The following is a 25,258-nucleotide window of genomic DNA, read 5'->3' as shown; positions in this document are numbered from 1 at the left end:
CTTGGGGAGGGTGCTCTTTCCAAGAGCCGGTGCAGACTCGATGGGCCGAATGGCCTCCTTCTGCACTGTAAATTCTATGATAATCAAGCGCATTTTGTACATCACTGGCAAAAGACGCAAGATTACTATTCCTGATGTGTCAATCACCAAAAGTTATTTAAAAAAAATAAAATTATTGGAACTAACTAAATAGCAATGCCCAATTATACTTCATTAATCCAGTCTTCGGGCAGCACGTGGCGCAGTGGCTGGCACTGCTGCCTCACAACACCGAGCACCCGAGTTCAATCCCAGCCCCAGGTCACTGCCCATGTGGAGTTTGCATATTCTCCCCATGTCTGCGTTAGTCTCACCCCCACAACCCAAAAAGATGCACAAGGTAGGTGGATTGGCCACGCTAGATTGCCCCTTAATTGGAAGAAAAGAATTGGGAAATCTAAATTTATTTTTAAAAATTAATCCCGTTTCCAGCAGCTGTCATTTGCTAGCTTGTAATTTTTTTTCTACTGTCTTCTTGCCTATCTGGACATCTTACTTCATATGCATGCCTTGCCTCAAACATTCATTTCAAAGTTCCACCTTTATATTGGGCATAACTTAATAATTTAGGATAGCTCACTCAGTATTACACATCCAATAAGCAGACACCAACATGAAATCAGGGAAAAGTAATATATAAAAACAAAACGCTAATCAGTTGGACCAGCATGTGCAAGATCTGAAACATACAAGTGAGTTCCCTACATGCACAATTTACTCCCACATTCCACTAATTCAGCTGAAAGACATTCCCTTTGTGCAAATTATTGTCATCACACTACAGTGTGAATTGGAAGTGAACAGGCCATTAGAAATGACCGAGGAGCATAATGTCAGATAGAATTCTGCAATGGATGTTTATTCAGTGGTCCAAATTTACAGAAATGTATAGATAAAATAGCATAGTTATGCTGTTGTGTTAGTAGAAAACTCACAACAGCCTGAGCTCAAATCCCACCATGACAGTTAGAGAAACAAAAATCACAAATAAAAAGCTGGCACCAGTAAATTTAAAAATGACCACAAAGCTAATGAAATACCATAAAAAACTAAGTGATTGTTAAATTTCATTTGGGAAGGAAGCCTGTCACACTTATCCAGTTTGGCCTACAATTAACTCCAGAGTCCACATCAACATGGCTGACCCTTAACTGTCCTCTGAAGTGACCCAGCAAGACTTCGCCATAACAGAAAACATTGCAAAGAAAACCGTCACCAAAGAAAATCGTGATTTTGTTATTTCTAGACTTCTATTCCCCCAATGTTATTTTTCAGCTTTCACAAACTAAACCTCTGCTGTCCTTATCCTATCCCCACATTAAGTCCAGGTCACAAATCTTCCCCTCCTTCACATTGGCATGCTCAACTCTTATTGTGACAATAAAGATTACTATTATCTTGCTTTTCCTCTCCTGGCTTAAGGTTTGAGTTCAGTTTAGCATCTCCTTTGAACTCCGGGATGAAACACTGAACTGCTCACAACTCAAACTTCTCTCCGTCTCATATGAAAATATGGGATAAAGTTGGATAAATGATCAATGGCTATATTTTTAAAATTATTACAATTCAAATTCCTCACAAAAGCAATAGTCTATTATCTTAACTGTGTAACTCACCGAGTTTGATTAATGAAAGGTCCCTGTTCTATAGGCATTATACTGTCTGGCCAAGGTGCTGTTTGGTTTGGTGGTGCTTGCTGCTGGTTGTATGCAGGACCTCCCATACCCATTTCCATTTCAGATGATACTAATTGGTATAAAATAGTAGCAAAATTATTTCCTTTCACAACGGCATTGTGCATAAACGTCACCTTGAACAGAATAAGCAGACATGGATAAGCTCCGCAAAAGGACATTTGTAACAAAAACATTCCAATAGCACAAGAAATAAAAAAGCTGCAACGTACCCATCATTTGTGTCTGGAGCATCGATCTCTGACCAGGCTGACTGTTCGGTCTCATAGGAATACCAGGTGTAGGATGGCATATCATACTACCTTGTAATGGTGCCCTGGTCATTGTGTTGGATACTGTGCTACCTGTGGTGTTGGCAGCAGAGCTCGATTGACCCCAGTCTACAGAAGCCATGCTGGGTCGAGGGGCAACACTTCCCATACTACTGACCATCCCTAGAAAGGAACAATGAAGGTTGGAGAATGGTGCAGTACATGGAATTCATTTTTCTTCCTCAAGAATTACACATGGTTACACATAAACCCAAATAGTAGGCTTCTTCTACAACCTCTTTTTCCACCTATTTATTTTCAAATCTGTAGTTCTTCCAATGCTGCAAACATTTTCAATGCAGTTCCTTGTTGCATGTATAATTGGTAAATTTTTCAAGTAGTTCAGTCACTGGTAATCTTCAAGCGTAATATTAAAACCATGTAAGCCATTCCTTCTCTACATTAAAATGTTTTTTAAAAAAAACTTGTTGATAAGCACTGATGCTTTATGTACTAGTGACAGGTGCTGAGGAGTGTGTATAACCCCTAACTTCCTTCCTGAGGAAGTGAATCACTTTTGCTACTGAATACGTCAAGACTTTACTTTCCAAATGAGCTGAAGACAAGTTACCAAAATCAAACAATAAGAGTTAATTTAAATGTTAAAGATAGCTGAGTACAAGTGGAAATATATATGTATAAAATATATATAAATATATTATAGTTACTGACAAACAAGGTCACAAACTAATATTATAGTTATAAAGGGATAATTATGCCCCTTTTAGCCCAAGTTTTTAGCACTGCAAAACACAGGGAAATTTCATAAAGAAAACTTTCCGATGTTTGTCTCAAACTGCAATTCATTACGGGTATACCCTCATCTGGGGAAATCCTTCTCCTTCCATTATGATCAATGAATCACGTAAATTAATATGCTCCTGCTTCGGAGAACAAACCACTTCCAGTGAATTAATCAAAAATAAACTTTCATCAATTATCTCCTTTAAAGCTGGTCATTTAAAAAAAGGGGTTATAATTTGCCAAAACACCATGTTCAAACAGTACAATGACGATAAAGCAATGTTAATCTCCAGTATCAATCTATAGTCTATATAAACGTACGACATTTGGTCAAGAGGCATCAAACTTAATACAAAGAATGGAAGAAAGTTGAAAGGAAGTAAGAGAGGAGCCAAATGGCCTACTCCTATGGCTTGTGGTATTAGAAAGTTCAGTGTTATGAAAGATGCCACACTACAGTGCACCCATCACTAATTACAATGTTTTCCCCTAAAATTCATCAGGTACAATTAACAAACCAGGGCCTTAGGATACGCAGCATTTCATTTCAACGGTTTTTGGAGTAATATCAAAGCTTTGCAAATGCCACATTGTAGTTTGAGGTGGGTAGTGTAACTGTTACAGAAGCTTCTTTTGACTAGCAGGAGTTAAACAGGGGCTGGGTGAAAAGCTCATACCACACCAAAATCATCATTTTCCTAAATTCAGTTAGCTGGTAGGTCAAAGTTCTCATAATAGCTAACGCAATTACTTCTTGTAGAGCCAGAACAAAACCACTTACTGCTGTCAGAAATTATACCAAATACCAGTTTGCAATGGCAGAGGGGACAAGGAGAAGGTGATGGCAGCAGATTTGAAAGGAAAGATGACAGTATCGGAGGCAAGAGAACCATTAGTATCAGCTAACATGGGGGTCAAGGATGTGGTCAGCAGTTTGGTGTGAGTAGGATTGAGGGAGTAGAAGGTGGATCTTATGGACAAGGTGAGCTCAGAGATGGCATGAGGGGAGATGGGAGAGAAACAGTTGCAAATTCAGAGCTAAGATGGAGGGAATTTTAGCAAACTGTGGCTGGAGGGAAGAGAGAAGCAGCAGAGGCAGCTGAATGGATGATCTTTGTAGCATAATGGAGTACGTTAGACTGAGTCCCATAAAGGTTAATTATAAATGTCTGTGATGTCATAGAAGGAAGTGACATACTCTCTTGACCACATTAGTATTAGAGAAAGCAGCATGGAAGGATGCTAGTGCAAGGGAGTGTGCTTGTAACTGCAAATAAATTACAATAAAGTTAGTGTTTGCAGATAAGTTTTTGGAAGTTATTGAAACTACTCTAACCCAACAACAATAATGCAATCTTACTGACAGGCAAGTCTATGAATTCCTCACATTGCAATACTTTGTTGAGCTGAAGGTTTGAGACTTAAGTGAAGATTGGAGGTTGGGTGTGGAGAATGACCAAGATGAGCGAGCACAATGAACTAAATAGGAACACGGGCATCAAAGGTGGTGGTGAGGATTAAGCAGATCGTTAGCTACAGAAATGCACTGGTGAATAGAGGGCCAAAAGGTAGACTGTGGGAATTTGAAAGTGGCCTTGTAAGTAACTTGGGACTTTTCTTTTCCAGTGGTCGAAACAGAAGGCAGTCAAGTGGAGTAAGGTACAAAGGAGATGCCCTTTAATGTGATTGACACAATGCCAATAGTCGCCTTCTAGATGGCAATTCATTGGGGTTGGTCGTGAATTTGGATTGGGGAGTTTATACGGATGGGGAAGTTAAGGGAGGATGGGAGAGTAGTGAATTCAAAGCATGATGAGGTGAGGTGGAAGTTGAAATCACTGAGGATAAGAAGTTGCTGGGTGCAGGGTCTGAGCAAGGGAAGAAGTGAAGATACCCAATGAAAGTAGATTGAGGATTTAAAGAAGAGTTGAGGTTAGATTTCCCAAATAGGAGAAGGTTCAAAAGCAGTAAGGGGCAGACTAGTGTCACTGGTGATGAGGGCAATCTGGAGCGGGCAAGTGATGAAAGGTATAATCAAATGGAGAGGGCTTCATTTTGGTGGAAAGTATTGTCACTCGTCAAGCAGATAAAAGCAAATTAGTGCGGATGCTGGAATCTTAAACCAAAGGAGAAAATGCTGGAAATCTCAGCAGGTCTGGCAGCATCTGTAGGGAGAGAAAAGAGCCAATGTTTCGAGTCCAGCTGACCCTTTGTCAAAGCTTTGACAAAGGGTCACCTGGACTCAAACGTTAGCTCTTTTCTCTCCCTACAGATGCTGCCAGACCTGCTGAGATTTTCCAGCATTTTCTCTTTTGATCACTAGTCAAGTTTCTGTCAAGGCAATCATGTTGATGCAATCACATGTTCATGGATGGCAAGGGCTATGTTCACAAATAGATGGATATACTGGAGTGAGAAGCAGAGAAGAACGGTGATAGTTGATCCGCTGGTAGAGTTCATAGGGAGCGTGGGTGGGACAGGAAGATGAATTGGCAAGCTTAGACCCCAGGAGAGAGGGGAGTGAGCAATAGGGTTTCCTGTTGGTAAAAGACAACATGAGTTCTTGTTGGACCAGTCGGAAAATGTGGAAAGAGGCACTGAAGAAACTATGTTCATTCAGGAGGGAGACAAGTCTGGGACAGTAGTAGGGTTTGAGGAATACTGAAGGATTGGGGTAGGGACTTGGGGTGCAGTATACCTGGCAGGAGAGAAATTAAAGGAGGCACAACAACAGGGGGGAGAGGCATAGTGAGAGATAGAAGAAAAAAAAGGGAATCTGACAGGGTTTAGATACCCAGGGCGCGATTCTCCGAAATGGAGACAAAGTCTCGACGTCGGAGTGAAAACTGGAGTGATTCACTCCGGCGTCGGAGCCCGCTCCCAGCCCCCTACTCTCCCGCCCCCAGGGGGCTAGGAGCGGCGTCGCGTATTTTAGGCGTGCTGGGCCTCGGCGCCGCGTAAAAAGCGGCACCGCGTCAATGACGCGGCCGGCGTCGCGTAAATGACGTCACCGGCGCATGCCCGGTTGCCGTCCTCCCCGCAAGAAGATGGCGGATGGCTCTTGTGGGGCGGCGGAGGAAAGGAGGTCCTCCTTTAGAGAGGCCAGCCCGCCGATCGGTGGGCACCGATCGCGGGCCAGACACCATCGGAAGCCCCCCCGGTGCAGGAACCCCCCCCTCCCCGCCTCGCAGGCCGCCCCCCAAGCGTTCCTGCCGGCAGCGACCAGGTGTGGACGGCGCCGGCGGGAACCTGTCGTGTTGGGGCGGCCGCTCGGCCCATCCTTTTGCAAACGGCGAGCGGCGATTCTCCGAGTGGCCAGGCGTGATTCTCGTGGCGCTGCTTTGGGGGGGTGGGAGAATCGCGTGTGGGTGTCGGGGCGGCGCCCCGGCGATTCTCCCACCCGGCGTTGGGGGGGGGGGGGGGGGGGGGGAGAGAATTCCGCCCCCAGTGTGGTCAAACATTCCATTTAGGTTTGAGCACAAGGAATTGCTATTTGTTCAAAACACTAAAAGGACTTATATGCATATGGAACCCATCTCTGCAAAAGCTTGTTTTTGTAGAGAAACAAAAACAAAAATGCACCCCTTGTGCAAATTTGAGGAAGTTTTCACTAATATAAAGGTAACTTTTATGCCGGACTATCCTAACAAACTATTTCTCGTCATTTGGATGCTTTCAAACTAGTTGCAGATATATCCAAAGGAGAAAACCCCCCATTCAAGTCAAACAAGTCCAATATGAAGTGAACATACCTGCATTGGTTGCTAAACTTCCTTGACTTGCCATCATCCCTTGATTACCCATCACTTGTTGTGACATTACTGCATATGGACCACTACTTCGCATTGATGGGAAAGGTCCTGCAGTAGTCTGGCCTTGCATATGTATGTCCAATGCTGCGTTTCGGCCCTGTTGCTGTGGTCTGGTTGGCTGTACAGCTCGAGGATTATTGAAAGCTACAATTTAAGAGTTAAAAGAAAAAAATGAATGTACGTTAGTCATGAGCTATGTTGCCAGTATTAAATATTTTCCTGGGAACAATCCTTTATGTAAAAAATAAACAAACCATCAGAACGATTGTGCTCATGCTATGCCAGGCTGAATAATTCTCGTTTATTAATGGTCCATACTTTATCAAAATAATGGTGAGGGTTTACTTATGTGCAAATGCGACAGCAACTGCAGCTGACAGAAGACCTACAGTTAAGCAAAGAAATCCAACAAGTCGTTGCCTGTAGTGTGTCACACCATTGTTAGCTTCCTGAAAACCTCGTCTCATGATTGGCTCACCATTGAAATGCATTGAATGGCATGAAGATGGGGCATGGCAGGTTAAAACTAAACAGAAAGTTGGAGTCTTATCCATTTTATAAGTGCTTAGATTTTTCACCCTAACTTTTTCTTTGTCTCTCTCAAGGCAATTGTTCTTTTGATTTATTTTTCTCTTTTGATTTGGCATCGACTTCACCCGTTCTAATTTATGGCAGACTCTGTTGGGTACCCAGCCACAGAAAATGGGGAATATTTTCATTTCCAGATGTGAAGCAAATTTTATATCAAATTGAAAAATATTTAAAATTAGATTTCCAGATACATGCATTTTTGGGGCAGCAATGTGTTTTACCAGAAACACCTCGAGTGGGTACAAGTAATTTGAAACCATAATGCAACTGTATTTGCAAGAAAGTGGGTGGCACTTTCAACTCTTCATTTCTGTTACTCTAGTGCAAAGCAAAGAGAAGAGTTATTCTGGTACTACAGCTCTCGCCAATGTCCTCAGTTCAACGGACTTCAGTTGTCAAAAGCTTCCTGGCATTGCCACTGCTTTGTTTAACTATTTTGTCTTTCTGTGGCCTAAAGGCAGAATGTTATCCTATAGTAGGGTTGCACTTCATGTACTATTATGTGTCATGTGAGAGTACCTTTAAGAAATGAGTATTTACTACTGCAGTGATGTTAGAGAGTGGGTGGAGCTGGCCTGTCTGTCAGCTTTTTTTTTGAGCAGGCTGTAGGATGTGTTTTAGTTTCGTTTTCAGTGTTGGAGCTGAAGCCAGACCAAGCAGGTGTACTGCTGTTCTCGCTGCCATCAAAAGATTATCACTTGATCATTTGGTGAATTCAGAATTACAAATGTTCTCAGTAGTGAATGTGAACCTAATGTGCTTCTGGTGAAAGGTGTTTTAAGTCTTTTGGATGCTAAAAGGAAAGCTTAAAGTATTACTTAGTGTTGTATTCTTTGGGGGTTGTATTTGAGTTGATGGTTGCTGAGATGTTCACTGTATGTTTTAAAAAGATTAACTTGAGTTCATAGAATAAACATTGTTTTGCTTTAAGAAATACTTTTCCATTTCTGCTGTACCACACCCGTAGAGTGGGCCGTGTGCCTCCCATACCACAATCTATTAAAAGTTGTGGGTCAGGTGAACTCCATGATACACTTTGGAGTTCTCTAAACCCTGGCCCATAACAAATTGGGGGCTTGAGGGGGATAAAAGTCTATCTATTGGATTGGCTTTGAGAACCTAAAGACAGTGAGGGGTGAGCATATTTTGGGTGCTTTTCAGGTGTGATATTTTAGTTTAAGTAGGGAGTGTGTTGTGGACAATGGCTCTTTCAGAGGCTCAGAGGTTTTTGCGGGTGGAGACGGTCACACGCAGTACCTGACGGACAGAGACTAAAAGCAGACTGTTAGATTTGGCGAAAACATTGCAGTTAACATTACCTGACAAAATGCGAAAAGACAAGGTCATTATGGCGGTGGCTAAGCATTTAAAGTTGCCGGAGATACAGTTTGACTCATTGAAAATAGCAAAAATTCAGTTGTAAATGAAACAAATGGAACATGAGAAAGAATTAAAGCAGCTTGAATACGAAAGAGAGAGGAAAAAGAAAGAGCGAGAGAAAGAGAGAGGAAAATTAGAGTAAAGAAAGGAGAAAATAAATAATAGCCCTAACAGAACAAAAAGAGAAAGGGAGATACAGATCAGGGAAAAAGATAAAGAGAGAGAGTTTGAACTTCAAAAATGGCCATGAAACATGACAGTCAGTTAAAATTGGCAGACGTACAGTTGGATGACAATGATGAGGATAGTGAGAAAGAGCGTCAAAGTCGAAGGTTTGGTGGGAATCTATTTAAATATGTCCAAGCATTGCCAAGGTTTGATGAGAAGGCGGTAGAAGCCTTTTTCGTTTCATTTGAGAAGGTAGCTAAACAAATGAAATGGCCACAGGACATGTGGGTATTACTGATTCAAACAAAGCTGATAGGTAGGGCTAGTGAAGTGTTTGCATCACTACCGGAGGAGGTATCTGGGACGTATGAGGAGGTGAAAGAATCCATCTTAGGTGCATATGAACTAGTGCCTGGAACTTACAGACAAAGGTTTAGAAATTTAAGAAAATAATTTGGTCAAACATACATGGAGTTTGAAAGGCTCAACCAGAGTAATTTTAATAGGTGGATAAGGGCTTTGTAAATAGACCAAATGTATGAAGCTCTCAGAGAAATTATGCTTTTGTAGGAGTTTAAAAATTCAATTCCTGATGTAGTGAGAACTCTTGTGGAAGAGCAGAGGGTTAAAACTGCGAGATTAGCAGCAGAAATGGCCGATGACTATGAATTAGTTCATAAATCAAAGCTTGATTTCCGACATCAGTTTTAGACTGAGGGGAATAGAAACTGGGGACATGAGAAATACTCAAGTGGTAAAGTGTTATGGGTCAGGGTTTAGAGAATCCCAAAATGTATCATGGAGTTCACCTGACCCACAACTTGTAATAGCTTGTGGTATGGGGAGCACCCGGCTCACTCTACAGGTATGGTACAGCAGAAATGAAAAAGTATTTTTTTTAAAACAAAACCATGTTTATTCTATGAACTTAAGTTAACCTTTTTAAAACAAAGTGAATATCTTAGCAACCATTAATTCAAAGATAACCTCCAAAGAATACAACACTAAGTAATCCTTTAAGCTGTCCTTTTAACATCCAAAAGACTTAACAACCTTTAAACAGAAGCACATCAGTGTTTACATTCAATACTGAAAACATTTAAATTTCTGAATTCACCAAATGATCAAGAGATAGTCCTTCATGGCAGATCAACAGTACAGCTGCTTTGGCTGACATCAGCTGCAACCCACTGGAAAACAAAACCAAAAAGACAGAGACACACCCAAGCTTTTCTCAAAGTGAAACTAAAAGCAGAACCAGAGCTAAGCTCCACCCACACTCTGACATCAATGCAGTAACATGAGCAGCCAAACATTTCTTAAAGGTACCTTTCCTAAACACCCATTTCTTAAAGATACTCTCACATGACACCTCCCCCCCCCCCAGAAAAAAAACCCCATCAACTTCAAGATGGTTTCATTTTTCACCATTCTTTAAGAAATGCACACAGTAAATATACTTCATCGTTGCAAAAACGACACGCAAACAGGTATAATAATAGTTCTTTTTTTTTTGTTCTTCTTCCTCCAACTGAAATCCTTTTCGATTGACAGTCTCTTTGAACAAGTTGGTCTCTGCATGATCCGTCCATTTCTCTGTGCCTCGACATTTCTCTTTAAAGTCAGATACTTTAGTTCAATCTGATCACAGAGTCCCTTGTAATTCTCCAACACAGGAGCATTGGTTATCATAGCTTTCAGGCAGTCAAATGCCTGTCGAAACTCCGCTGTCCATTGAAATTTTCGACGTTTCTTCAGCAAGTCCATCAGTGGAGCAATCACGCTACAAAACTTTTTCACCAATGTTCGATCAAATCCACTCATGCCAAGAAATCGCATTATTTCCCTTTGTCTCGAGGGTATCGGAAACTCCTCAAGAAAAGTGACTTGGGCTTTTCCAAATTCACTTTTGGCTAGGTTTATCACCAAACCTGCCTCCTGAAGTCAATCGAATAACTTTATCAGATGTTTTAAATGTTCTGTCCATGTCTGGCTGGAAATTACCAGATCGCCGATGTATACCGCACAATTGGGTAATCCTGAAACAACTTTGTTAGTTAACCGTTGAAATGTGGCTGGGGCGTTTTTCATGCCAAATGGCATAATTTTGAATTGGTATATACCATCTGGAGTCACAAAAGCTGAAATCTCCTTCGCCCTTTCGGATAAAGTAACCTGCCAGTGACCTTTAAGTAAATCCAATTTGGAAATAAAAGCTGATTGTCCCACTTTCTCAGGATAAGAGTCCATTCTTGTGACTGCATTAACCTTTCTATAGTCCACACACAACCGTTGGGTACCGTCTGGTTTAGGCACCATCACTATGGGTGAGCTCCATTGGCTGCAACCCACTCCAATTATGCCATTTTTAAGCATACTCTCAATCTCTTTGTTAGCCTGCGCCAATTTTTAAGGATTAAGTCTACATGGATGTTGTTTGATTTAAACAGCATTTCCCACATCTACATCATGTATCGCCATTTTAGTACTTCCCAATGTATCTCCACAAACTTGCCCCTGTGATATCAATAACTCAATAAGGGCAGCACGGTAGCATAGTGGTTAGCACAATTGCTTCACAGCGCCAGGGTCCCAGGTTCAATTCCCTGCTGCGTCAGTCTGTGCGAGTCTGCACGTTCTCCCAGTGTGTGCGTGGGTTTCCTCCGGGTGCTCCGGTTTCCTCCCACAGTCCAAAGATGTGCGGGTTAGGTGGATTGGCCATGCTAAATTGCCCTTAGTGTCCAAAATTGCCCTTAGTGTTGGGTGGGGTTACTGGGTTATGGGGATGGGGTGGGGGTGCGGGCTTGGGTAGGGTGCTCTTTCCAAGGCCGGTGCAGACTTGATGGGCCGAATGGCCTCTTTCTGCACTGTAAATTCTATGATTCTATGATTCTTTCAGGTCAGTTCATTTTTCCTCTGGAAGGTAACTCACCAATTTATCACAATTTTTAAGAACATCCTCATTTTCCAATTTAATTTGAGGTATGTCAAATTCACAGTCATCTGGATTGGGTTCGTCACGGAGTTAGAATCATTAAAATCTCCTTTTTCTCTCCTTCCCCTTCAAAGTACCTTTTAAGCATATTCACATGACACACTCGGTGAATCTTCCTTCGATCTGATGTTTTTACCCACATAATTCACCTCACTTAATTTCCTTTCAGTCTGATAAGGTCCACAAAACCTAGCTTTTAAAGATGATGTGGAGATGCCGGCGTTGGACTGGGGTGAGCACAGTACGAAGTCTTACAACACCAGGTTAAAGTCCAACAGGTTTGTTTCGATGTCACTAGCTTTCGGAGTGCTGCTCCTTCCTCAGGTGAATGAAGAGGTATGTTCCAGAAACATATATATAGACAAATTCTAAGATGCCAAACAATGCTTAGAATGCGACCATTAGCAGGTGATTAAATCTTTACAGATCCAGAGATGGGATAACCCCAGGTTAAAGAGGTGTGAATTGTATCAAGCCAGGACAGTTGGTAGGATTTCGCAGGCCAGATGGTGGGGGATGAATGTAATGCGACATGAATCCCAGGTCCCGGTTGAGGCCGCACTCATGTGTGCGGAACTTGGCTATAAGTTTCTGCTCGGCGATTCTGCGTTGTCGTGCGTCCTGAAGGCCACCTTGGAGAACGCTTACCCGGAGATCAGAGGCTGAATGCCCTTGACTGCTGAAGTGTTCCCCGACTGGAAGGGAACATTCCTGCCTGGTGATTGTTGCTGTTCATTCGTTGTCGCAGCATCTGCATGGTCTCGCCAATGTACCATGCTTCGCGTGGTTCACCTATCACTGGTAACAATACGAAAACTTGATCTCCACTGGCAAAACTACGAACTTTGGATTTCTTGTCCGCTACCCATTTCATCACATTTTGTGAACTTTCAAATGTTGTCTAGCTAATTCACCTGCTCTATTTAATCGTTCCCTAATATTTGATACGTAATCCAATAATGTAATTTCTGATTTCTCGCACCAATTTTTCTTTAATCAATTTAAGTGGTCCTCTTACCTCATGACCAAAACTTAGTTCAAAAGGACTAAATTTGGTTGACTCATTAGGTGCATCCCTAATTGCAAACAGTACGAATGGAATTCTTTTATCCCAATCCTCTGGATAATCTTGACAATAAGCCCTCAACATTGTCTGTAATGTCTGATGCCACCTTTCTAACGCTCCCTGCGATTCTGGATGGTGCGCAGTTGATTTAAATTGTTTTATTCCTAAGCTATCCATAACTTCTTTGAATAACCTTGAGGTACAATTTGATCCTTGATCCGATTGAATTTCTGGGAGTAGTCCATATCTGGTAAAGAATTTAAGTAACTCCTCCACAATCTTTTTAGCTGTAATATTACGTACTGGAATGGCCTCTGGAAACCTAGTAGACACATCCATTATAGTCAAAAGATATTGATTCCCACTTTTCGTTTTAGGAAGCGGTCCTACGCAATCAATTAGGACCCTTGTAAAAGGTTCCTCAAATGCTGGAATAAGTATTAAGGGTGCTGGTTTTATCACTGCTTGAGGTTTCCCTATCACTTGACATGTGTGACATGATTGACAAAATGTAACTATATCTTTATGTAGTCCAGGCCAATAAAAATGTTTCTGGATTTTGGCTTGAGTTTTCCGTATTCCCAAATGACCTCCCACTGGTACCTCATGTGCAACTCGCAACACCTCCTTTCTATACCCTACCGGCAATACCACTTGATGAACTTCTGCCCACTTTTCATCCGCCTGCATATGTAAAGGTCTCCATTTTCTCATCAAGACATCACTTTTACGGTAATAACACTCTGGTATACACTCAGATTCCTCTTCTGTATATGCTTTCTGATACATCAGTTTTATTTTTATATCTTTCTGTTGTAACTCCGTCAATTTTCCTGAACTAAACATATCCGCCTCATCCTCCACCTGTTCTTGTTCTTTTTCAACCATCTGATCAAAAATCGTTTCTGATAATTGCACTTCAACTTCACTCTTTGATTCCTCCTCTTGTCTTAACCTGTGACTTTGCGACCTTGTTACTACACAATCTGGAAAAATCCCAGGATATTTGTCCTTAAACGCTTCAGTTGTCTGATTTTCCACTGGCTTATCAACCACAGTAGGCATCACTCCCACTTGCAATCCAGCTACATCATTACCCAAGATAAACTGTATTCCTGGATAATATAGTTTCTCGATTACTCCTACTACCACTTCACCACTCTTCACTGGACTTTCCAAACTTACCTTATATAATGGAACCCTGAATTCCTCTCACCCTGAATTCCACATATTACCACCTTTTCTGGCAACATTCTTCCCAAACTATATAACTCCTCATCTCTTACCATTTTACCACATCAGCCTTCCCAGTGCTTTTCTTCAATCACCAACACTGTGACTTTACATGGCCTAGCTTATTACAGTGAAAACATTTGAAACTTTTCATTTCATTTCCACCCTCCTGGATTTCTTTTGCCTGAACTATCTACGGAGGCAGAAAAATAAAAGAACCTTCAATTATGATGTGCCAGGTTCCGGGAGTCCCCCAGAGGGAGTGAGGGGTGACACAGTGTCAGGCATGAATGAGCCCTGCACCCCGCTGCAGAGCGCCTCATGTGCACACTGCGCTCCCGACACTGGGCGGCTGACAGCCTTCGGACAGTCGCCCTCCGGGCCCGAATCCTCCACCACACAGAGTGCGGCGGGCGACACGGGCCCACCAACCAACCCAGGGGCTGCCTTGATCCCGCCACCGGGATCATCGACAGGCGGGATGTCCTCAGGCTCCTCACTGTCAAGGGCAGTCAACGCTACAATTCAGCTTGCGTCTGACATGTTTGGACCATATCTTTTTATTAAAACAGTAAAAAATATATACAAGGCCAAAGTGGTCCCAGCTGGAACCAAAACTGAGTATCAATGAGCAGTTATTGATGAATAATTGCTACTCGACAGCAGTTTTAAAGACTTCTACCATCAGATGTATGGGATTAGCCTGATAGGGAGATAATTAGCCAAACTGGACAATATTCAGGCTTGGCTGATAAAGTGTGGCAAGCAACATTCACGCCACACATTCACTAGGCAATGACCATCTTCAACAAGAGGGCATCTAACAATCTCCTCTTAACATTCAACGGCATTACCATTGTTGAATCCCTCAGCATCAACAAAGCAGTCTGCTTGATCGGACCCCATCCATCACCTTAAATGTTCACTCACTCCACCACTGGCAGAGTGGCAACATTGTATACCATCTACAACAGCACTGCAGCAACTCACAAAGGCTCCTTCGACAGCACCTTCTAAACCGGCAACCGCTACCATCTGGAAAGACCAGGGCAGCAGACACATGGAGACATGCCTGGAAATTCCCCTCCAAGTCACACACCATCCTGACTTGGAAATACATCGCTATTCCTTCTCTGTCGCTGGGCTAAAATCCTGGAAATCTCTTCCTAACAGCACTGTAGGTGTACATACACCAGATAGATTGCAGCTGTTCAAAGCTGGGGGGGGGGGGGGGGGGCAGTTAGTTGTGGAGCACAGATTTAAAACAGCACAGCCAGGATGTTGTCGGGGTCCATAAACGTTATTGTGTCTAGTGCACTCAAATCTTTTTTTTCATGTCACATGTAGTGAATCGAATTGGCTTACTACTGTATCCTGTGATTGTGAATTCCTAATGAGGAGGAAGAGAAGAATCGTCTATTCAGCACTTATGGCTGAAGATAGCTGCAAATGCTGCAGTCTCATCGTTTGCAATCACATAATGGGCTCTGCCAACATGGAAGCTGAGGAAGTTCATGGAGCCTCCTTCACCCATTAATTGTTTAATACTCCACCATCATTCACAACTGGATATGGCATGGTTAAGAGCTTTGACCCGATCTGTTAATTGTGGAATTGTTTAGCTGTCTATACATAAAATCAATGCTGTTTTTGCTATTTAGCATGTATACAATTTTGTGCTGTGTAGTTTTCCCAAGTCTGGTTCACTAACATGCTTGTCTACATTACCCATTGAACCAGGGTTGACTTTGATGGTTTGTAATAGTGAGGGATATACTAGGACATGAGGTTACAATTTGTGGTGTTATGCAATTCTTCGGCTTTAACGGCCCACAGTGCTTCATGTTTGCCCAGTTTTGAGCGATGAGATTGGTTCTTGCCTTATAGCACTTTATGTGGCTTTAATAGCACAGGGCACAGTGGAGGGTGCCCTCATTGTGAACACACTTTTGGTCTCCATAATGGCAACAATCCCCATCAACACGATCACAAGCAGATGCATCTGTGATATTAGTCTGGTAAGGATGAGGTCAAGTAGCATATTCTCAGGGCAGCAGGGTGGTGTAGTGGTTAGCACAGCTGCCTCACTGCGCCGAGGTCCCAGGTTCATTCCCGGCTCTGGATCACTGTCCGTGTGGAGTTTGCACATTCTCCCTGTGTTTGCGTGCAGGGTAGCTGGATTGGCCACGCTAAATTTATTTTGTTTAAAAAGTAGCATATTCTCAGTCTGGCAGCTATAAATTTCAGGACTTGGCCAGCTCAGTCAAGCCATTTTTGCAGGTGGATGTTGAAAGTCCTCCACACAAAGTGCATTCTGTATTGCTGTTATGAAGTGGTGTCCAATAGGGATGAGCACTGATTCATCGGTTGATAAAAATGTTTTAAAAAAAAAAAAAATATAGGGCTGCCAATACACCCTGAATAGCCATGGCTCTATCGGATTCGCTAGCAATATCCCGGTGGCTATTAAAATCAATCCAGTAGATTCTAAAACAATATTTGTAAGAAATGATGGTCAAAATGCATACACAACCTCCGGCCAGTCATTGTTCATTGAAAGCAGTGATTGGATTGCATTCTCAGTGATATGACATAAACGTAAACAGATTTATGTGCAGCCTGTTTTTCCACTGGCACTGAGCCTCGACCTCAAGGAGGAAGAGGTAAATTTAGGAGCAAATGTTGTTGCAAGGACAACTGAACTTTCACCCGTCAGGAAAATTCATATCAAACCACTTAGCCCAGCTTAAACACAGAGTCCCAAGACTGAAGCTACAGGAGCGCTGCTGCCTGTTGTGGGGCTACAAAAATTTCATTAAACTCATAAATGCCTGGGTGGCACAGTGGTTACTGCTGTCTCTCAGCGCCAAGGACCAGTGTTCAATCCCGGCTCCGGGTCTCAGTGTCTGTGTGGGTCTCACCCCAACAACCCAAAGATGTGCAGGGTAGGAGGATTGGTCACGCCAAATTGCTCCGTAATTGGGGAAAAAAAATGAATTGGGTACTTCAAATTAAAAAAAACCCTAAATGCCGAGATACATTGAAAACCTTTCTTGAGTGGAGGTAACTTGGAAAAGGAGCATAGCAAGAAGAAAGCAAGCGTACTAGTATTGGCATGTATCTGATTGTCTTCTATATTTGATGTCCTAGTTTTAATGATGTGAAAAAATACTCAAAAGATGGAAATGGAGCAGCTTTCCTCTTAGCTGAAGGGTCAGTTACGAGGGGACACATGTTCAAAATGGGGTGGGAGGTTTAGGGGAGACTTGAGTAAAAACATTTTTACCTGGAGAATGGCGATGGTCTGGAACCCACTGCCTGGGAGGGTGGTAGAGGCTGGATGTCTTACATTCTTTAAAAAGTACCTGGATGAGGACTTGGCACGTCATAATATTCAAAGCTATGGGCCAAGTGCTGGCAAGTGGGAACAGGTGGGCAGTTTAGGGCATTTGTTTCGTTGGTGCACTCGATGGGCCAAAGGGCCTTTTCCGCACCGTAGTATTCTGTGATTCTGTGACGTTAAACTAAGTTCATGTGTCACTATTGAAAGTTTCCATCTGTTTTTTAAACTCTGCGGGTGGAGGATGGGGTGGAGGATGGGACCTCCTCAGTCTCTGACCCTTGCAATACCCACAGATCGAGCTGGGTGCTGAGCTGTGGGAGGTGCTAGAGAATAGGTGCTGATTCGAGGACATCTCCCCCTCCTCTTGCTCACTGCTCACAGAAACCGCCCATTTGGGGCTTCTGATTTAATGCAGGTAAATCCCAGGATGGAGATTGGATAGACGTTGATCCTCGTGGGATGTTTTTGTTGGGTTGGGGGAACGAGAACCTGATCTTAATGGGTTTTGGGGGATGAAACCCATGTATCGGCGCTGCAGATTTACATTTAGTCCCCGGGGGCAGACAACACCACTGGATGTCTTTAATGGTTTCAATAAGTATCTGTCCCCAGGGAATCACTGTAAACGTGCAGCTCTGATCAAAGTTTCTCTCTCTTTACCTTTTGGGTGGGAACGGATTCGAATGGGATTTTACTTTTAATGAGGGGAGGAAAATAACAGTCTGAATGGAATTACAATCCAGACAGGAATTGGAAGCATTTACTTGTTTTAAGTTTCCACTTTAGGACAAGATGAACTTCAGGGTAGTTCACCATAGCCAGTTTTATTGCTAGTTTATTTACACAGAGCTGCAGGGAATGGACAACGTTGGGTTCTCAAGTCTGTTCTGTGTAAAAGGTTCTGTGTTTCCCACTCTGTACAAACAGAGACGTTCACAATCTAATTTGTTTTCCTCTCTCGCACTCCTTTAGAACCCACTTGTGCCATACTGCCAGGATGTCACTTCCACTGACATCTCCCGCAATGTGACCAGTCAAGAGTTGACAACCTTTATCCTGATCAGTGGGCAGAATTTTACATTCCCTTGCCAGCAGGTTTGTGGGCCAGGGTGGGGGTGGCCCGTAAAGTTTCTCAGGTAGCCTTCCGAGTTCCCGCCCAACTCCACTTCTCTATAATTGGGGTGGGCAGGCAGGTGAGCATCCCCCCAGGCCAGACTTAGGTAGTTCCAGTCTTCTCCACTGCAGTCTTCTGGACCTGCAGAGAGGAGTAAGCTTCTGGCCAAACAAATTGGTTGGCAGCTCTGAGGAGGGGCTTCCTCCCAAGTGAGGGCCGGATGTTCCGCTTCCAGCCAATTAATGCTCGTTGGAGCATTAACTGGCTACAAGGCAAGCAGTATTATGGTATCTCACAACTCCTTGGATGGCAAGAAAGCAAACCCCGCCATCTTAAATATCCTAGCCAGTGATTCCACTCCTCAAGAGCCTCCTTCATATGACATGAAGTTGAACTGTGAATGTTTTTGATTATCAATCTAATGGTGTTGGGAAGCAACTGCTCCTCTACCTGTTCTGTGATACAGGGTGACTTACTATGAACTTGAATCTTCAGTTGTTCACTAACCCTGTGAACAGGAAATAGTTAAATCTATCATTCAAGTTACCCCATGAATAACAGCAGCCAAAGAGAGGTCAACCCAGATGTTGGCCTCAGTACTGCACTAAAGTAATCAGCCAAAACAATGTGCTTAATTCTCAAGAGTGGAGCTGGAACCCATGACCTTCTAAATCAGAGGCAAGAATATCACTGAGCCAATACAAACTCAGTTTGTCTGCATGATGCCCTAATGACAGTATTTTGTTTTTGATTAATGGTGTAGTTACTTACTACAGCACCGAAAACCCGATGTAGGATGTGGCATTTTTCCTTCATATCTCTTGCAATTTTATTAAACTGAATAAATTACAGATGGCTGGCACAGAATTGCCGATGAAGTGTATTTGCAACATTTCTGTGGGCAATGAACCAAATAGGTCGACACAATATGGTTTGCAAACCTTTAAAGTTCAAATGTGGACGTTGAAAGTTGTCGGTTTTAAAATTAGCTATGGAGCACGATTAAAGTTATCAGCTCTCAGGAGACACAAGGATGTAAGATCACAGTACCTCCCTTGATATATTTAATTAAATTTTGAAAAAGTGAAGGAACCACTATGATATTTTTGTACTTATGAGTGCAAACTCACAAGTGTAACAGGACCACAATCTAAATACACTAATCCTATTAGACAGGAAAGGGAATTAAAAATTATGACATTAAACCATCTGACCCCATTTCAGGTAACAAGCACCCAGGTATCATTCTCCTTCCTTGGACACAATCCAAACCATTGTTTATTTTTGTCACAAAAATTTATGATTATGATTGCTCCATGGAATATTATGGAAATCTCTGATATAAACCACATCTCTGAAGTAAAACCAATGAGTAAGATGACAAAAACAGAAAATGCTGGATAAACTCAGCAGGTCTGGCAGCATCTGTGGAGAAACAGAGTTAACATTTCGGGTCTATATGACTCTTCTTTTTAAAAAAAAAAAAAAAATTTTATTAAAGGTTTTCATAAAATATCAATAACAAAATGAGAAAGAAAACGAACCCAACAGGGTTAAGTACAAAACACAGTCCAGAAAAACAACCCTCCATACCCCCCTCCCCCTGTACATAAATAATAAATTAACATTAACACCCCGACTTAAGACAACAGGTGTATACACCCCCTCAGAGTGTAAATAACATAAACAAAAATAAAGTAAACCCCCCCCTTAAGACAACAGGTGTATACACCCCCTCAGACCCTTCCAGTGTAAATAACATAAACAAAAATAAAGTAAACCCCCCCCCCCCTCCCGAGCTGCTGCTGCCACTGACCAATGTCTATCGTTCTGCCAGAAAGTCTAAGAACGGTTGCCACCGCCTAAAGAACCCTTGTACCGACCCTCTCAAGGCGAATTTCACACTCTCCAATTTAATGAACCCTGCCATATCGCTGATCCAGGATTCCACGCTTGGGGGCCTCGCATCTTTCCACTGAAGGAGAATCCTTCGCCGGGCTACCAGGGACGTAAAAGCCCGAATTCCGGCCTCTTTCGCCTCCTGCACTCCCGGCTCCTCTACCACCCGAAATATTGCGAGCCCCCAGCCCGGTCTGACCCTGGATCCTACCACCCTCGACACCGTCCTCGCAACGCCCTTCCAAAATTCCTCCAGCGCTGGGCATGCCCAGAACATATGGGTGTGATTTGCTGGGCTCCCTGAGCACCTAACACACCTGTCCTCACCCCCAAAGAACCTGCTCATCCTTGTCCCGGTCATGTGTGCCCTGTGCAGCACCTTAAACTGTACGAGGCTGAGCCTTGCGCACGAAGAGGAAGAGTTCACCCTCCCTAGGGCATCTGCTCACGTCCCCTCTCCGATCCCCTCTCCCAACTCCTCCTCCCACTTACCTTTCAACTCCACCACCGAGGCCTCCTCCTCCTCCTGCATCACCTGGTAAGTTTCCGAGATCTCTCCCCCCCCCCCCCCCCCCCCCCCCGAGAGCACCCTGTCCTGTACTGTGTGTGGCAACAGCCGTGGGTATATGACTCTTCTTCAGATGACATATTGTGCTCCCCACAAACGAGTGAGTGATCAGCTCCTTTAGCCAATCTGGTCACACTGTATTAAAGCTGTGGACTGAAATATGAAGGTAGTAAAGCTTTTTAAAAAAAAAAAGATTAAATGGCAGGTACAAAATAAAATTCAAAATTACTGCAGCTTTTACTCAGACCACCAGGCGGTGCTCTTTCTATTTACAAAATAACCTTTGCACTAAACACATTACATTGCTGCATAGTTTAAAAGGGCAATAAAAAAAATGCAGCTTAAAACGTTGTATCAGTAGAAGCGGAATTCCCGTTCTGTGTTACCCATTCTCTGACAAATTGCAGACTTTCAAACAGAGTATCCTGTAAATGAACAATTTTCACCATTTCCCAGGCAGGCTTCCAGATGAACTCCTGATTATTAAACATTACTCCACAGGAAGGAGGAGAGAAAGAAGCTGAACCCTCTTGTTGCTATGATGGAACAATACTGGCAGCTGCTGCAGACTACTGCACAGTTTAGACCATTAATTGTCTCGCTACAAACCAAAATACATTCAGGTGTTTAGAGATTGGATACCGTGGGCGGGGTTCTCCGAGCCCGCACCGGATCGGAGAAACCTCGGGGGGGGGGGGGGGGGGGGGGGGCGGGCGTGCGAATCTCGCCACGCTGCTCCGATGCCAGGACGTGATTCTCCGGAGAGCAGAGAATCGGCACCATTGGCGCCGGCCGCTCTACGCACCGCACCCCCCCCCCCAATGGCGGTTCTCGGCCCAGGATGGGCCGAGCGGCCGTACAAAAAGCCCGAGTCCCGCCGGCGCCTGGTCTTACCCGGTGGGACCACAGCATGAATGGATCCGGGGGCGGCCTGGTTGGGGGGGCCTGACCCCGGGGGGGTGCCTCCGCTGTGGCCTGGCCCGCAATCGGGGCCTACCGATCGGCGGGCTGGCCTCTCGGGCTGGGGGCCTCTTTTGTTCCGCGCCGGGCCCAGTAGCCCTACGCCATGTTGCGTCGGGGCCGGCGCGGTGAACGGAACCACCGCGCATGCGCAGACCCACGGCGCCAATCTGATGCCGGGATCGGCAGCTGGAGCGGCGTGGGTCGCTCCAGTGCCGTGCTGCCCCCCTGTAGGGGTCAGATTCACTGCTCCTGAGGCCATGTTGACGCCGTCGGGAAACGCGACGGCATTTACGACAGCGTCAACACTTAGCCTCAGGATCAGAGACTCCCACCCCATTTTTCTTGCAATGCATAAAAATATGAAACATTACAAATTTTCATATTTTGCATCTTTATCAAATCAACCCTATATGAATATTAAAAGTCACTTCAGATAAAAGTAACAGCTGGCTGAACAGGAAGCAGAAGCAGTCAGCTGGGGAATGCTGGGGTACAGTGGTACCCAATCTCAACAAGATCCATTCTTCATCTCCATAGACACATGTTTCTAGACTAAAGTAATCCCCATCTTGATATTGGTTGAAAAATACAGATTAAAATGGGGTGCAAAGCAGAAAGTTGAAAATGTGCCATCACTTATCACTCTGGGTGTGCGAGATCAGCTTTCCATTTTACAATAGTCTACTAACCATAGACTCTACGTGTTAAACATCCAAATGCTAAAGAAAGGAGTAATAACTTCTAAAATAATGCAATGGCATTAACGTTCTAGAGGTGAAAAATATGCAACTTACTGTTTTGTAACATCCCGGGCAATGGGTTTTGAGTTCCAAGAGTTGACGCAGAGACACTTTCATTGCCAATTTGGAGAAGGTCTTGGAAGATGGTCTGTTTGTCAACTGGTCCGCTGGCAGGTGCCGTCTTCGTGTCTGGGAAAAGCTGTTGTAACTGACTGTTCTGCAGGTCATCAAGAATTTCTTCTAAGTTATCCAAGTCACTGCTGATCTGCTGTCAACAACAAGGCCAATTACCACCCATCAATTTTGTGTTCAAGCCCAATCAGTGGATTTGCGCAGAAACTAATTAAGTACCATGGCCTATTTTTTTAAAAATTCCCCGTGTCACCTCCACTCCCTCCTCTCCAACTTCAGTTCTCTCCTGAAGGTATGGACTTTTCCTGGGCTTAACTTTCTTTGACACCTTCAATACATGTGATAATCGGGTGGTTATGACAATGAAGGGCACTTCAGTCAACCCTGATCCCCCTCATCAGCCAATGTCCAGGCACATCCACAAACTCAGGAAAGAACAACTTTATTTCTCTTCAAGAAAATCAAGCAAGTTACTGCCCAAGATCAACTAACTCAGCATCAGCTGCAAGGATGCGGAGATTAATGATGCTTTTTTAGGTATAATTACCCATCAAATCAGCAGAACAAATATCATCCAGCAACTGTCCGTGAACTTCAATCTAAACAAAATGCATACCAACCTAAACCAGGAGTGTAACGCTTGTAGTGAATGTACCTGGAGATGGGATAATATTGGGAATTCCTAGGAAAACAATTCAGAAGCACATGGAGTACAACAACTATGCAAAACTCACCTTACTTTAAGGCTATCTATATTTCAGGAATAATATAAAAGTAAATATGATATTTCAAATGGTTGCAATTCGGTATTCTCTTGGAATTCAGTTAAAAATAACTGAGTAAATGACAGAGTAATCCATTCTTTTTTACTCTTTTCTAAATTTAGATTATCCATTTCATTTTTTTCCAATTAAGGGGCAATTTAGCGTGGCCAATCCATCCACCCTGCACATCTTTGGGTTGTGGGGGTGAAACCCACACAAACACGGGGAGAAGTGCAAACTCCACACGGGATCGAACCTGGGACCTCGGCGCCGTGAGGCAGCAGGGCTAACCCACTGGGCCAACATGCTGCCCCGAGTAATCAATTCTTGAGGTTCACACATCATAAATATTAATTTCTCATAACTTAATACAATATCTTGACTGGATTTGTTCTTTTCAATTCACCATCAGGTAATCCAAATTGCTAATACATTACAAGTTGGTCGCAGTGAATTTTGACTACAATTATTTTGCTTAGATTCACAGTTTTATCTGTTTCAAAATGCTGAGGGTTTGATGAAATATTATATATTGAATTTCTAATACTGGAAGGTAGGGGTGGCATGGTGGCTCATGGCGCCGAGGACCAGGGTTCGATCTTGGCCCCGGGTCACTGTCTGTGTGGAGTTTGTCCATTTTCTCCGTGTCTGCGTGGGTCTCACCCTCACAACCCAAAGATGTCAGGGTAAGTGGATTGGCCACGCTAAATTGCCCCTTAATTTGAAAAATAATTTAAAAAATACTGGAAGGCACAACTCCTAGACTTACGAAAAGGACAAACAACTATCACTTAGATACCCTACAACTTAGTGAACCTCAATTGGTTGCATATATTATACTTCCATATTTCAAACAAACATTTTGAGACAGGACATTAGATGGTTGACAGTGCAAGGCACAAATTAGAGACAGCCATTTAGATGGGTTCATAGGCTGAGAGCAATAAAAAAGAGAGAAACCCAATATTACACAACCATCACAAGCTCACTGCCAGACAGTTGGTGGACTTTACAATAGTAACATTAAAAAAATATATATATATATAGATATATACAGTCAAACTGAGGACTGTGGAGCTGTGCGTTGTCCTACAAGGAGAGCTTGGACAGGCTGGGCCGTTATCCATTAGAGTATAGAAGAATGAGAGGTGATTTTATTGAAATATAAGGGCATCTGACTGGGTAGGTGCTGAAATTATGTTCCCTCTTGTGGGAAAGTTGAGAACTAGGGGACATGGTTTAAATATAAGGGGCTGCCCATTTAAGATGGAGATGAGAAGAATTATTTTCTCTGAGGGTCATTAATCTTGGTAACTCTCTTCGGCGAGCAGTGGGGGCAGAGTCAATGAATATTTTTAAGGCAGAGGTAGTTAGATTCTTGACTATCAAGAGAGACAAAGATTATCTGGGGTAGGTGGATGTGGAGTTGAAGACACAATCAGATCAGCCACAAACTTATTGAGTAACAGAGAAGGCTTGAGGGGCCGAGGGACATACAACTGCTCGTAATTTGTACGTTCATATTGCATGGTTTAAGGCACCAATCAAGGACTCCTTCTTTGAAAGTTATTGAATTATTTAGTGTAGCTGCTCAACAGATACACAGAGGTTCAGCCCTTTCCTGGGAAACAATGAACTGGAAAAGAGTGGATGTTGTGGATGGGGAAAGGGCCAGGTCAGAATGGTGTGTTCTCAGAGATTA

At 43.3% G+C, this 25,258-nt stretch overlaps 1 protein-coding gene across 10 annotated transcripts in view; it reads right to left on the bottom strand.

Moving 5' to 3' along the window:
- The window catches only part of ncoa2 (nuclear receptor coactivator 2), a 440,942-nt gene that overhangs the window by 67,696 nt on the left and 347,988 nt on the right, over window positions 1-25,258 (bottom strand). For 7 of the 10 annotated variants that reach the window (XM_072467588.1, XM_072467595.1, XM_072467593.1 and 4 more), the window contains 4 exons: window positions 22,715-22,928; window positions 6,541-6,744; window positions 1,946-2,167; window positions 1,656-1,785 (listed from right to left, as the gene is read on the bottom strand). In XM_072467588.1, the coding sequence (XP_072323689.1) occupies window positions 1,656-1,785; window positions 1,946-2,167; window positions 6,541-6,744; window positions 22,715-22,928 (770 nt within the window). The remainder of the gene's footprint in view (window positions 1-1,655; window positions 1,786-1,945; window positions 2,168-6,540; window positions 6,745-22,714; window positions 22,929-25,258) is intronic. The other 3 variants (XM_072467592.1, XM_072467597.1, XM_072467594.1) reach the window with 2 other exon arrangements.

This window comes from Scyliorhinus torazame, chromosome 11 (assembly GCF_047496885.1).
Source record: "Scyliorhinus torazame isolate Kashiwa2021f chromosome 11, sScyTor2.1, whole genome shotgun sequence".
Taxonomy (NCBI): domain Eukaryota; kingdom Metazoa; phylum Chordata; class Chondrichthyes; order Carcharhiniformes; family Scyliorhinidae; genus Scyliorhinus; species Scyliorhinus torazame.
Note: the sequence above shows the minus strand (reverse complement) of the source record. Positions and strands in the feature narration are given on the sequence as shown.